The 13,954-nt window shown below is 43.3% G+C and overlaps 2 protein-coding genes across 3 annotated transcripts; one reads left to right on the forward strand and one right to left on the reverse strand.

The window, feature by feature from the left end:
* Positions 1-4,806: 4,806 nt before the first annotated feature.
* Positions 4,807-7,108, forward strand: hdac12 (histone deacetylase 12; the record flags this gene model as incomplete). Of its 2 annotated transcripts, none has more annotated exons than XM_079166654.1 (8): positions 4,807-4,932; positions 5,093-5,162; positions 5,422-5,581; positions 5,671-5,867; positions 5,985-6,135; positions 6,308-6,424; positions 6,510-6,652; positions 6,771-7,108. In XM_079166654.1, 7 exons carry the CDS (start codon positions 5,100-5,102, stop codon positions 6,792-6,794), a joined length of 855 nt encoding a protein of 284 aa, XP_079022780.1. In that variant the 3' UTR covers positions 6,795-7,108. The 2 variants fall into 2 exon arrangements, with proteins under 2 accessions (XP_079022780.1, XP_079022779.1); XM_079166653.1 differs by having other exon boundaries at positions 4,831-4,932; positions 5,019-5,162.
* A 291-nt stretch (positions 7,109-7,399) lies between these two features.
* On the reverse strand, positions 7,400-13,639 carry trmt9b (tRNA methyltransferase 9B). The gene is made up of 4 exons (XM_079165887.1): positions 13,490-13,639; positions 10,031-10,230; positions 9,726-9,899; positions 7,400-9,298 (listed from the first exon to the last, which is right to left on the reverse strand). Exons 2-4 carry the CDS (start codon positions 10,185-10,187, stop codon positions 8,346-8,348), a joined length of 1,284 nt encoding a protein of 427 aa, XP_079022013.1. The 5' UTR covers positions 10,188-10,230; positions 13,490-13,639; the 3' UTR covers positions 7,400-8,345.
* Positions 13,640-13,954: the final 315 nt, after the last annotated feature.

Below are 13,954 nucleotides of genomic sequence, written 5' to 3' on the forward strand. Positions count from 1 at the left end.
GTATAAAACAACATGTAGACATCATTAGAAAACATTCCAGCAATACCACAGTCTGACTCAATATCTCTGCATGCTTTCAGACTCCCCATCGGATTCCAAGCATACCACAGACCACGGGGCAGATGTTCTGCATTATCACTTCTCTCTGCGTTCTCACTTTGTCTCTATCCCAAGAGCTGATCAAATCATCACGGAGTTGTTGTGGGTACTAAGATAACGGCTTTTATGTTCCCACTATTCAGATTGTGTTAGATGGTTGTTGAGGTGTACATTTAATAATTTTTGTCACAATCTAACAGCTTCTTTTGAGGTTAAAATCTTCTTTTACATAAATACCAATGAGCAAATGTAGAACTAAGGCACGGAGGTGATAATCATAATTTCACTGTAAATATAATCAAAGTAAGAATCAAGACATTTCCTTCATGTTTTTCAGAGCAGAGTAACAAAAAATATCAGCAACATGCAAATGGGAACAAATTGGATAGTTATGAAGAAGAAAATCATATCAAATGAGAAATGTATGTTTTCAATCAGCAGGAGACGACATCCACAATGAAGCTAAGACTGATGACGTTTTTGTCTTATAGCATTTTGATGTGTAAGATTACATAAGAGTAAAAACCTTCATGGGGAAAGTCTAATTTGGGTCACAGATGAATACTAAGAGACCAAAGTCACCTCGTATTCATGTTGAATCTGATATCAAATTCAACCAGTTTCCATTAAAGTATTCCAAAATCCCCAAAGTCCATATTTTCATCTGTATTTAGGAGTGTTTCATGTAAAATGGTGGAGACATCCTAACTGTGGTATCATCATCTAATTAGTGTTCTCACCAGCATGGACCTGAAATCACACATCTCATCATTAATTAGAATCCAAACTGCTTCTATAACACCATGAGAGCTATTATTTTTATAAATGTTGTTTTTTACCTTTATTTCTTTCTTAGGTTGTCCAATTGTTCAGCTTTGCCTACCAGTAGTGTGCCGGAATTATTTGACAAGTTAAAAAGCTGATTAAACACTAAACTTTACGACCTCAGACGATCAAACCAGAAAGAAACACCAAGAGCAATGTTCCCATTCAGAACTTTAAAAAAAACCCAATGGATGAACAACTTGCAACAATGATTTTTTTTGCCTTATGTAAAAAAAACGCTTTGGGGATTGGCAAATATTGGGGTATGTGCATATTCTTGGCCTCACTCCTAATCATGAACTCTTGGTATTTCATTGGCTCACACGTTACTGCTTTTTGACAACACATGCGAGCAGCAGCACCCACTGCTCACCGCGCAACAGCCACACGACAACATGGCAAAACTTAGAGAACAGCTGTGAGGACATTCCCAAACAATGAGTGGTGCTGGAGAATTTGTCAGAACCAGTGATAACGAGGACGGATGTAAACATCGAGGGTAAATTACACTACTGCACAATGATTTCGTAGCACGTATGTGATTATAGGAGGCCGGGGATGATGAGCGGTGAATCAGCTCAGCCTTTTTGGGGGGATTGCCTCGGAGGGACGAGGCAGCAGGCCGTCACCGTAGCACCCAGAGAGAAAATGAATTCCCTCCAACAACAACCCCAGTCCTCACCTGCTGCAACACGCTCTGCCAGCACTCGCAATCAACCAGCGAATTCCTTCCGCTCTGAGTTGTGAGGCGGAGGGTGAGGACCGGGGGGTTTTGCGGGCCCCGGCGTTGTGATTTATGCTGTTGTGTAATTGACAGGTATGTTTGAATCCAGTGTCTGATGCACGCATCACACCGCCCACTGCCCCCACTGGGGTCGGACAACAAACATGTTTGCTTCCAGGAACGTGAAGATACATGCCAAGATGACAGGGCTATTCAGAGATGACGGAGTTATTCTTTCGGTTAAACCACATTGCGTGCAGCAAGTCATCGATCCCATGCTTGTGTAAACCAAAGGCCTACAATATGTGTCCAACACGTTCTTTAAGCCAAGTCCCACATACCTTCAAAGCAGGGAAACACCTGAGACAATCTGACTGTAATTTATGACAACACAATGCTGAGATTTAGAAAAACTTGTTTTAAGTCGGCATGCTCTTATTTCGCCTGATGAGAGAAGAGAAAATGTGATCAAAGCTGAGCAGTTGTCAGCCTCTTCTTTGTCTTTGTTAGGAGCCGTAAGGCCTTGAAAGCAGCTGCTCTGAAGCAGACTGCTGCTCACTCACAGCTGACTGTCAGCTGTGGTTTCTCTTTCACTGGTGCTAAATATTGAAGAAGCACGCCAGGCCAGCGTGTTTGCACAATACAGTCTGTTGACCATTTTCAAATACATCCTTTCCAGTTTTAGATTTTTGGATGTACCGTTGCTATTGTTTCGGGCATTCATTGGTTTCTGAATGGTATGACAATCTATTAGCATATTCTTGAAACTTGCTTGATTCGGGCCATCGATCACAGTCTGCATTACAGTTACAGTTTACATGTAGACTGATTAGAAGGCTCTGCAATAGAGCTGAGACATATAATCTATTAGTCAATCAACAGAAATGTAATCAGCAGCTATTTTGAAAATAATTGATTAATCCAGTGTGGATAATTTACTGGTTGTCTTAGTCCTTCGTGATAACAAATTGAGTATATGTGCTTTCAGACTGTTATCGGACAGTTTAAAAAGAATTAAAAAATGTTTACAAAAAATTAAATGCAGACTTAATGTTCACTGAGACACAAATCAAACATTTAAAGTTTACCAGTGATGTAAAGTAAAGGTGAAGCTAAAACCTGCAAAACCAGTGGTGTGAGCCTTTAAAAAGGTAAGATGAAATATTAGAGAAATCAATATGTTAATAAATGAATATAACCTTTATCTCCTGCATGAAGCAAACAATGTTTCTGTCAGGATATATTGGAGTCTTCCATTGAGAAAGAATCCCTTCCTTCCTCTCTCCCTATTTGAAATGCTCCTTCACAAAGCTGAAGTCGGTAATCGATTTCAGCTCTCTAATCTCCTCTCTCTATTATGAGGAGATCTCTCCTGTGCACCTGGGGCCAACGCTCTCATCTTTTTTTCTTATCTGGCAGATTCTCATCTGCCCGTGAGCACACTAGCCCTACCCAGTGGGGGTGCACTAATCCCCATTCACCAGACTCTTTATACAGACACACACACACACAGCTGAAAGTACGCCAGACAGTGCCTTGAGCTGCCTGCTAGCAATGTAAGACAGCGACAGATGCGAGAGGCAAAACCAGCCCCAAAAGTAGCTAATCACAGATCATGACAGTGATAAGTAAACTATGGCATTTTATAGCCAAAAAAACATACATTTTTCCAACCATAAAAAGCACCAAAATGTAAATGTCGACACTTTTGTGAACTTGTAAAATGCAGGTAAATTATTTGCATCATATCACTTACCCTCGGGCAGAGTCCTCTGTCACTTGAAACTGGACCCCGACGAGAGAGTGGAGACAGTGAAGGCTGTGATTTCAGTGTGACACCATAAATGATCCTCGACAACTGTGATGAACCACCTCGCTCTGGCTCGACAGGAGGGCAGATGAAGGCTGCAGAGGAGGAGGGGATACAGATGGTGAGGGTACTGACAAACAACGAGGAGGAAATCTGATGAATGCAGAGAAAAAAATACTCTCATAGCTTTATGTAAATACGCTAAAAGAGCTTAAAGTAAAATGAGCTTTGATCATTTGGTGTATCAGGACTCAGGAGGAGAACGAAAATCATAAATTCATCTCCTTTGCATGGGGTCTCCACTCACCCTGACTTTGCTAGTATACATGCAGAACAATAATGTCATCAGATAGGACAGAATGAGATCCAGTCAAATTGTCAAGAAATTCAAACCTCACTGTCTCATTTGTTCCAATAAGGAATAATTAGAACAGAAAAGAGAGATGAATGTAAGGCTAAATGCCTTGGTGGGTTGTGAATAAAAACAGATTATTAATTTAAAATTGACATTTACATTTTGTGATGCAGTTCTAGTGCTGAGCCTTTATCCCAATCTCAAGTTTAGGTGATGCTTTTCACACTCCACGATGACGAAAATCACAATTGTTGTAAAAAATCTTACTGCAGTATTAATTAACAATGTTGTTTGTGTATACTACTGAGACAAAAACAATCATGTCAGTACTTTTTATTTGATTTGAATGCGTCTGTTGGTGATAATTGACTTTATAGGATCACACACTGTCTTACATTCTGGTAAGAAACTGAAGTGCCTCACTTAATATAGTATAAGGAGAAATGTGATGCATTCCTGCATTCAAAATCTTGCTGCTTGTCTACAAATCACTCTGTGGCTCAGGGCCCAACGATACATCTCTGATATGCTTGTGATATACATATGAACCCCCTAGAACCCTTTGGACATCTAGGACTAAAAAGCATGCACCAACTCTGACCATGTACTGTTACATGTACTGTTACACTCACTTGTGTTGTATTTTATTACCCTGTAAACCACATTAAATTGCCCTGATGTATGAAATAAAGTTGCCTTGCATTCCTAGAGAGATGAAAGCATGTAATATCTGAGTCTGACTGATTTTTCCACTTTCACTTCTCACCATCATGTTGTACATCTGCAGTATTCACTCCGCGTCGTTAGATGGTGATGATCCACCGTGGAACCCCCGCACACGTCTCCTGTTGTTTCCACTCCACCCCAGCAGATGGCGGTAGAGAGGACAAACACAGTGAAACATCCGCCGACAAAACAGCACGCCTTCAGCACGGTTACTGTCCCGTTTCATAACATCTACCTGCAGCACATTTCACATTTCCCTGCAGAGTGCTAGTCAGTCTTTCAGTGAGAGACATGACCCACATTACACTCATATTTTCTAGAAGACCTCGCTTTAAAGTCGGACGGCTGGTCGGTGCGTCTTTGACCGCGTGCAGATGTCTCCACACTGAGCCAGTAAGAACTTCATATTCATTGAGCATACTATAAACGCAGTGACTTGCCTTCACACTGACCTTGCAGTGGGACTCCTCACCTTGCAGGTCAGACATGAATCCAGCGCACTTCCGATAGTTCATCACAGCAAGTATGTGTGTGACCTCCCACCCAACCACAGGTTTCCCATGGGCAAGTTCCCCCGGGTTCTGCGCCATTTAATCAAAGATCAAGTCATTACAGAGAAGCAGGTGAGCGACTCATTCATGTCGTGATTCTAAACAGTAGTATTTAGTGCTGAAATGTCACCAAATACAATCGATTAGTCAACTGATATTAAAATCATTTTAACACATTTAAAGATGTTACCCTGGGTGCTTGTACAATTTTTTTTTTTAATAGCAATAAAAAATATACCGATTGATTGATGAGTAAAAATCATTGTTTCCATTGACAGCACTTATTTTTCTCACATGTTCCCGCTAATGACAATTTCCTTCTTCGCAGTAGGTGTGGGTCCCTGAAATTGCCTCTAAAGATTTACTGAGCTGTGTGCACACTGAGGAATACATTAACAACTTCATAAGTGGGAAAATAAATGAGCAAGAGCAAAGGAGGACCGGTTTCCCCTGGAGCGAAGGCATTGTGAGACGCTGTCGATATGAAACGGGTGAGAAGAACACCTCTCAAGGCGATCTAGCAGCTGAATGGCCTCGGAAAGATCACACATCACAATGTCACCTTCTCTGCTGTTGACAGGTGGGACTGTTCTAGCTGCTGAAGTAGCTCTGCAGAGGGGCCTGGCCTGCAGCACAGCAGGAGGAACCCATCATGCGTTTCCAAGCTACGGTTCAGGGTTTTGTCTCCTCAATGACTTGGCGGTTGCAGCCAAATACCTGATGGGCAGCTCCTCGCCCAAAAGGAAGGTTCTGATTGTGGATCTAGATGTGCATCAGGTAGCGTTAACTTGTCTGTGCTGTCTTTGAATGTCCTGCCATTATGTCTTTCATCGCTCCCGACGAGCAGCTCAGCTTTACGCCAGCGGTAAAGCTTTCATCTCTTGCATCCAACAGGGCGACGGCACTGCTTTCATTTTTAAAGAGGAGCCGTGTGTGTTTACATTTTCTGTGCACTGTGGGAAAAACTTCCCCCTCCGTAAACAACAGAGTGACCTCGATGTCAGCGTGGAGGTTGGGCTGGAAGACGAGGAGTACCTCGCCACAGGCAAGTTCACACAGGCCATAATAATCATAATAATACGTGTTGAAAGTTACGATCCAGATGGTGTTGCTGTGTCTTTTTTCTCTTAGCTGCTTTAAAAAGAGGCTTAAAATGAACGAGCTAAATGAAGAGTGTGTTTTCATGAACTTACTTGCGTGTCTGATGTTCTCTCCAGTGGAGGCCCACCTCCCCCGGCTGCTGGACACCTTCCGCCCGGACCTGGTCCTGTACGACGCAGGCGTCGACCCTCATTGTGAGGATGAACTCGGGCGGCTCCGTCTGACTGACCAAGGTGACTTGATAGCTTTGACACCCGAGTTGTCTCCACCTACAAGTCATTGCTAAGACTCTTTTGAATGACTGTGCGTATCTCCTAGGGCTGTATCGGAGAGATCTGTACGTGATGAAGACCGTGGTGAGCAGAGGTGTTCCTCTCGCTGCCGTTATCGGAGGAGGATACTCGAGAGACATCGACAAACTGGCCGCCAGACACTCCATCGTTCACAGAGCAGCAACTCAGGTACGGTACACGGGAAGAACCAGATGTTGGACGAGGCTTTTTACTTTAACGGTCTACAACATGTCAGCTGTTTCAGTGAACAGGAGTGGATTTTGTATTAATGCTCTTCATATTTCAGGTGTGGAGGGAGTGTGGAATGTGAAACCTTTATGCCCTAAATGAAGAGGAGCCTCAGACCCAAACCGGTACTTCATCTTCAGGAGCCAATATTTATATTTTGGAATTTAAAAACCTGGTAATTCTACATTATATGAATCAATACTTGTTTTATGTACTGTATATATACTATTCTGTACATGGAGACGATTCATTCCTAACTGATTCTACCGTCTGCTCAGAGTATCTGAGCTCTACTCAGGATATTTTAATTTGGGAAGTCACTTGTCATGATCCCGCAAGGGACTCTCCATCACAGTACGTGGTATGTTTTGGCTGACGAGTGATTTAACTTGCCGTTTACCTCATCAAGATACTGTATCAGTACTTCTATGGTAGTAACTGTCTGTGTAACTATTAAACTATTAAACACAAATTGAGACTCTTCCAAGTTATTCCAGGTATCATTCATGACAGTAAATGCAGCACAACAACACTCATGAACAAAAATATTTATTAAGGAAAACCAAACTCAAAAGTATTTACATCAGGTCACATTAAGTTACCAGTGTCACTTCAGAACAAACACAGTTGGTCCACACAGACTGCACTGATAAGGATACGCACCGTCCTTGGCACATAGGTTTCAGATTTGACCATGTTTTTATGTCATTCACCGACATCAAGCAGCGACATATTTGTGGTACAGTGCAATGTTTATTCACAGTATATGAGGCAGTGTATTTGTTACTTCAACACGAGACTGTATACGACTATTACAAACATCAAGCACACACACACACACACACTGGCAGCACGTTCTTAGAAACGCTTGCAGGATAAAATGCAGATGCACAAATGCTTTGGAAGATAATCTGCAGCTCTTCTTATGATAGTGTTATGAGATGTTACACAAGAGCAGCTTAAGGAGTTCCCCCCCCCCAAGCAGTCCATGACAGATACTTCAGCTCATATTCAAGAGTCAAGGAACATGTAAAACAATGAATCAAGTACAAATTTTACACTGTAATCAACGCATTAAAACATTTAAGAGCAGGTGGAAGAGTGAACTGTATTCCCACAAATTCCTCTTTGGCTAATATTAAAAGTCCAAAGAGAGAAATGCTCTTTTAAAAAAAAGAGTTCAAATCATTAGCGGCGCTGGAGCTCGCTGTCGTAATAAAAACTAATTCCGGAAACTAAAAGGGAACACACACACCGGACGTGTGGATACTGCTCGTTGGTTTCATGTATCGACATAGAATAAATACCTAAAAAATGTGGTATAGTGTACAGTGACGGCCATCGTTGAACACCTCCTACCTCTACTGCTGCTGCAAAACTATTACCATACCATCTACAATGATATTTAATGCTCGATATTAAAAGGTCTGTCACACAGCTGGCTCTAGTACTACCGGAAACTATTAAGTTACACTAACAGTTAAGTAGAGAATTGCAGCAAAGGAGTAGTTTAGTGTACTTTCAACAATGGCTACATCTGTATATTCACTTTTCAGTCACAAGAATGGCATAATCATCAAACGTGTGATTCAGTGCTAAAACTTGAGGCAGAGTTGATCAAAACAAGTTAAAATCATATTTTCCATAACCGAACTTTCTCTGCCACCACACACCAGTTGGCGTGATCAAAGTAGGTGTGTTTGACATGAAGCTCTTCGACATGATTCTCGATCAGCTCCGCTAGTTCTCCCTCCCTGAAGACGTGATAGTACCTCAGGCAGGAGCCCTCCACCTGCCCCTCGCTCCCCTGAGGACTCCTTGTGCTTTCCTGCTGCTCTTTTCCCCGCAGCCCTCCTCCTCTTTCATCTCCAGACTGCTTCAGGTGCTCCTTCTGGAAAGGGACCAGATCCGGCAGGGCCAGGGAGCCACACTCCCGGGCTAAAGACACTGAGACACTCTGGCTCTGTGTGCCGTTGTTGTTGTTGTTGCCTCCAGGATCATTTGGTCCCTTGTGCAGGTCTGTGACGGGGTCAAAGACGTCCTCCTCTGATCCGATCACAGGCGACGGGGAGAAGAAGCTGGACACCTGTTTGATGAGGCCTCGCCCTCTCCCGCGCCGGCTGGCCTTGTTCCCCTCGTTTTCTCCCGTGGGTGAAGATAAAGTGATCAGGTCTCTGGAGAACGACCGGGAGATGGCTAGGCTTCCAAAGTCAAACACAGAATCCAGGGACCTGGAGAAGAACCACAGTCTCTGTGTGCTCTGCTGGGGCGCGGCGCTGGCCAGATCTTCCTCGTCCGCCACGGAGGATGTGCTTCTAACCTTCCTGTGCTTGTCGGTGTTGTCTATGGCTTCGCTCACACTCTGAGCTGTGGCCCTCCTTCTGGGTTTGGCGTGCTCCCTGGGGAAATCGGAGGGCGAGTGAGGGTTGGGGTTCCAGGGAACGAAGATGTCCTGTTTCTCAAACTTGCGACGTTTCTGCTCCATGGCCCACACGTAGATCATGATGCGTCCACCCACTCGCAGGGTGCGGGCCATCTCCTTTATTGCTCGAATACGACGTTCTTTGGTGGACAAATGATGGATGACTGTAAAAAAAAAAAAATGGAAAAGCACTAATTTGTCAGAATTAAGTAGGATGATGAGTCGGCATTTAATTCATTATGAAGTCACATTCAGCACATTGCAGTCGACAAAACACATGACGTACACTGCGAGTGGCGCACAACACAAATGAATAATGTGGGCGTCTGCTGACGTCTTCGCTCCTAATTGCACTCTTTTGTTGGACGACACATTAATTACTTCACACCGTTGGCTAGGCAACAGAAGCCTGTGGTAAACTGATGCTTATCATTGTTATGAGTTCATTGAATTTGAGGCAAATGGCAGCTACAGCAGTGTCACCTCATGCATACGAAGGGGGCGATTCGTTACCGAATGGAAGGAATCAACAACATCAAAACCTCCTTTCAACTGTGTGTGTGTGTGTGTGTGTGTGTGTTTGTCCATTACCTGCAATGGAGAGCACAGCGTCGAAGCAGCCGTCTCTGTAAGGCAAATGCAGCCCGTCGCACATCTGGACCTCGTGTCCTTGGCTCCAGGCAAAGTCCACCAAGGGGTGACAAACATCACACCCCAGCTTGAACACCTCCTTGTTGATGTGGAGATACTTGCCATTGCCACAACCTGCCAATGACACGACAGTCAGCTGCAACAAATGACTTTGTGTTTCCATAAAAATAAAGCACAAACAATGTATTAATGATCAAGCGTCACGGGATGGCCAAGATTACATCACTGCTGGAGGGGACACCCACCAATGTCAGCCACGATGCTCCCCGGCTGCAGGTCCAGCAGGAACTGTCGGACCTTCGGCCAGGCTTTATAGCGGCTGTCGTTGAAATATGGAGCAATCTTGTCATAGACACTGTGCACATGGTCCCTCTCCAGCTGACTGGCAGCCTCCTCCATCATGCCCGTCCAGGCTGCCTCATGCAGCGGCCTCACAGTATCATGCCTGCAGGGACAAAACACCAGATGTTTCCAAACGAATCATCCATCAAACATTCACTCTATTCCTATAGGAGAATAAAATATAGCAATGTGGACCCCCTGAAGAGAACAGACCAGAGGAAACCGTAATCAGGAGAGACACACTCAAGCGAGCAGTGGCGGTAATTCAACACCAAACCCTCCGCTTTGTACTTTAAGTACGCGCTGCGGTCATGATCTTCTCTTTGCACATCCAGCCCGCAGTCCTCCTGAAGGGCAGACTGATACTTTAGCACTATGAATACAAAGTCGTGTTTAATCTGTCATCAATCGTCTGCAACTTTGAAGGAAAAAAAAAACAGAGCGGGGGCATCATAAATGAACTAACGAGGTAACAGCGAGGCGGCAGTCCCCATCTCACAGAGCAATCAGCAGCTCCATTTCCACAGCAGCCGTGGCAAATTGTTTTTGCCGTAATGCAGAAACAAAAGGTCAACTCATAAATCAGAAATTATTTTCCATCATCTGACAGCATTGCATAACTGAATAGAACTAAACTGTGTTACAGCTTTTGTTGAGGTTATTGCTGTTTGTCAAATAAAAAATTTGTTTTTTTCATTTCATACAACATTTTCATGGTCATTTCACAGTTGTTTTTTTTAACTCTTATAATTTGTGAGAAAAGATTATGTAGTCGAGCCAAAAGCGAGTTAATATGGTTTGAAAATTATCCACGACATCTGTAAAATCATGTTAATGAGGATTTTACTGTTAAACGTTCAGTGATTTGGGGATCATGGAATTGTTGTTTGTATTATGTCTGGTTTTTACATTTCCCACTGCAGTCTTCTCAGTTTATTAGCAGCAGCTAATAAACTGCTCCTGCAGTGCTGCTGCGGCTCCCTCAAGCACAATATCGCACAAAGAGTTTTTCCTACGTTATTATCCAAAGAATGACATTGTTGTTTTAGGAAAAAGAAATCTCAACATGCAGGCTTCTCATTTACACTAAGCAATTTTCAGAGCTTTTTACCGAAAAACTTCATCACATGCTTTGCAGCACGGCATTAGTCGGTTCAGATAGGTCACAGTGATTTGTTTCCTCTTCACAAATGTTGAATCACTAAGACTTCAAAATGTGGGCTGCTAGAAATATCTTGCTTTTATTCTCTTTTGTAGACCGCATAGCTCCAACTTAGCTCCTGAAGAAGTTCATTAAGTCTGCAATTGATGAGGAAAATACCCTTTTTATATGTGGTAGTAGCTAAAAAGTTGTCTTTCTAACAATTGAATAAGACCAGAGGAGAAGTAAGCCCTCTGTCTGTGTCTACAGTCAACATCTGATTGGTACAAACACTGATATTAAGCAACACGTCATCACTAAATCTCAGTGCAAAACCAATGCACAAAGAACATGCATTTGCTGCTTTCTTAGCCTGGAGGTTTTCTGCTCTATGTGATAAACAGATCATTTGTCATTTTGAATCACATGTGACGGATGGAAGTTGTCAATGCCAACCCACACCAGCATGCATCGTTTATCACTGCCATCATACAGCCGCCGTGTGTTGCAAAATCAATAAGCGCTGAAAATATGTAAATATTGAATAGCGATCCACTTCATCCTCCATCCACATCCAGCTTCATCCACAGTGTGAACATCTGCTTTCAGTGTTCTATTAGAGAGCAGCAAATGTAGAAATGTAGAATGTCCTTCCAGTCGACATCTACCTCCGTTTTAAGCATGTCTGCCTGTTAAGATATTCAAAACATCAAATCTAAAACAGATGCAACCCAGTGAACCATGTACTGCCACAGTGCACTTTGCTGATGAGGTTACCCAGCAGGAAAGCTATTAGCTATTAGACATTACATTTATCCCCCCCCCCTCCACACACACACACACACACACAAACCTCTCTTAAAAGATATTAGACTGATATACGTCCTTGAATGTACCCCTTGTGTGCACCGTTGTACACAATGAAAATGGCAACATGAACGGCAGGATATAAGTAACACAGGCCAGCCTGTGCTACATGAAAATAATATTTCTCTCTATAAACAGCCAGACCCGTACCCTCACAGTGCATTACCAGGCTTGATTGCGTACGCCTCCGTTGGTAAATACAGGGTGTGCAGCATCCCCCTTTCCTTCACTCAGACCTATTTCTGGACCACCATCCTCTGCATCCTCCCAGCCAAGTGGAAGGAAAACATTTCTTATGTAACGTTGTAAACCTGGCCTCCTTCAGTATAGTCAGCCCCCCCCCGTCCCGTCCCCCATCTGCTCAGTGAAATGTGACAGTCCTCGACTGAGATTATGTAACTGGCAGCTGGGGAGGCTCAGAGCACTGCCTCTGACTGACAATGGGAACTCAAATTAAATCAAGGGGACAGAGGTAACGTCTGGCACACAGATTTGTCCGAGGTAGAGGACATTCACTGGATGGAGATCAAATCAGCAAAGACTTTTAGCCTTTGCTTTTTTTTAATTTAGCATCCCTGATGAATCTCCACAAATAAGAAATATATATGAATATATTTTTGTCACAACACATACAGCTCACAATATGAGCAGCGGGCTATAGCCTTTAAAGTTGCACAGTTCTGCACACATCTAACTTTAGACAAAATGTTTCCTGGAGAACTGAGCCCTCAGGTCAGACCTCAGCAGTACTTTGATGAGATTAGTGGTGTTATTATGAGCAGACAGGGCTGCACAGTCATGCTGCCAGCGGACACCAACCGCAGCATGAAGAGGAACCACAGAGAACAGGTTTACCCATCAAGTGTGCCAGCAGTTAATGACTCAACATGTGGGGAGAGGTAGTCTGCTAAACTTAGACTCCCATTCACTGCTGGAAGCACATATTGTTCTCACACTGCAATGTATAACATGCAGAACATATTGAGTTAAGGTATTCATAGGCTATAGAGAGCACAGTCATTGGACAGATAAAGTGCAACTTAATTCAATCTAAATCATTTTTTTTTTATGTCAATTGTATAAGGTTTTCCAAATTATAGCCAAATGTATTTCAATTTAAGAATGGATATCAGACTAGCGTACTACTTTATGTCCCATTAAAGTTGTTTAAATTGCTTGATTCAAATCTAGATTTAAAAAAATTTCAATATATATATATATAGCCAAGGTCAGATTTTAAACATTAACCAACCAAAATGCAACTCCCATCCTGCAATTAATGCAACAATGGTGTATATATTTGCACATCCTCTGCTGCATCCTTCGGATCCACCAAGAATGCAAAGCCTCTTACCGTACAACGTGTAGCCTGAACCGCCGTGCAAGTATCCGCCTCTTTACTCGGGTCGCTGGAGGTAAATGCCCCTCTCCGGTCTAAAGGATCGATCTGCCATGAGGATCAGAGGCACGCGCTCGAAGCGGTGGCACCGAGCACATTGTCAACGACATCGTGAGGGACGGATAACGTGAGCGGTGTGAAGTGTGTGTAGCCGCCGCCAGCAGCGTACCGTGCCCCCCCCCCCCCCCCACCGGACGCTATCAAATCCATATCATGTTGAGCGCCACACCTGTCAAGGTAGAAAGCAATGAAAGGAAGACTTCCGATGATGATATTTCAAAATTAAAGCCTCATTGGCGAGAGAGTCGTCTGAGACAATTGATGACCAAGTAGCCTAAATATTGAGTGCTGACCCAATATGTTGGAGGCAGACTTTACCCTCTACCATAACAAATGTATATTTCTGTGTGCACGTAACAA

Source organism: Pholis gunnellus (genome assembly GCF_910591455.1).
Source record: "Pholis gunnellus genome assembly, chromosome: 9".
Classification (NCBI taxonomy): Eukaryota; Metazoa; Chordata; class Actinopteri; order Perciformes; family Pholidae; genus Pholis; species Pholis gunnellus.

Excerpts from the sequence above, each read along its gene's own strand:
- trmt9b (XM_079165887.1), bottom strand. The coding sequence starts at position 10,187 with ATGATGGAGGAGGCTGCCAGTCAGCTGGAGAGGGACCATGTGCACAGT. Across the intron at positions 9,900-10,030 it reads GAGCATCGTGGCTGACATTG|GTTGTGGCAATGGCAAGTAT; the intron begins GTGGGTGTCCCC and ends TGTCATTGGCAG. Across the intron at positions 9,299-9,725 it reads CGCTGTGCTCTCCATTGCAG|TCATCCATCATTTGTCCACC; the intron begins GTAATGGACAAA and ends TTTTTTTTACAG.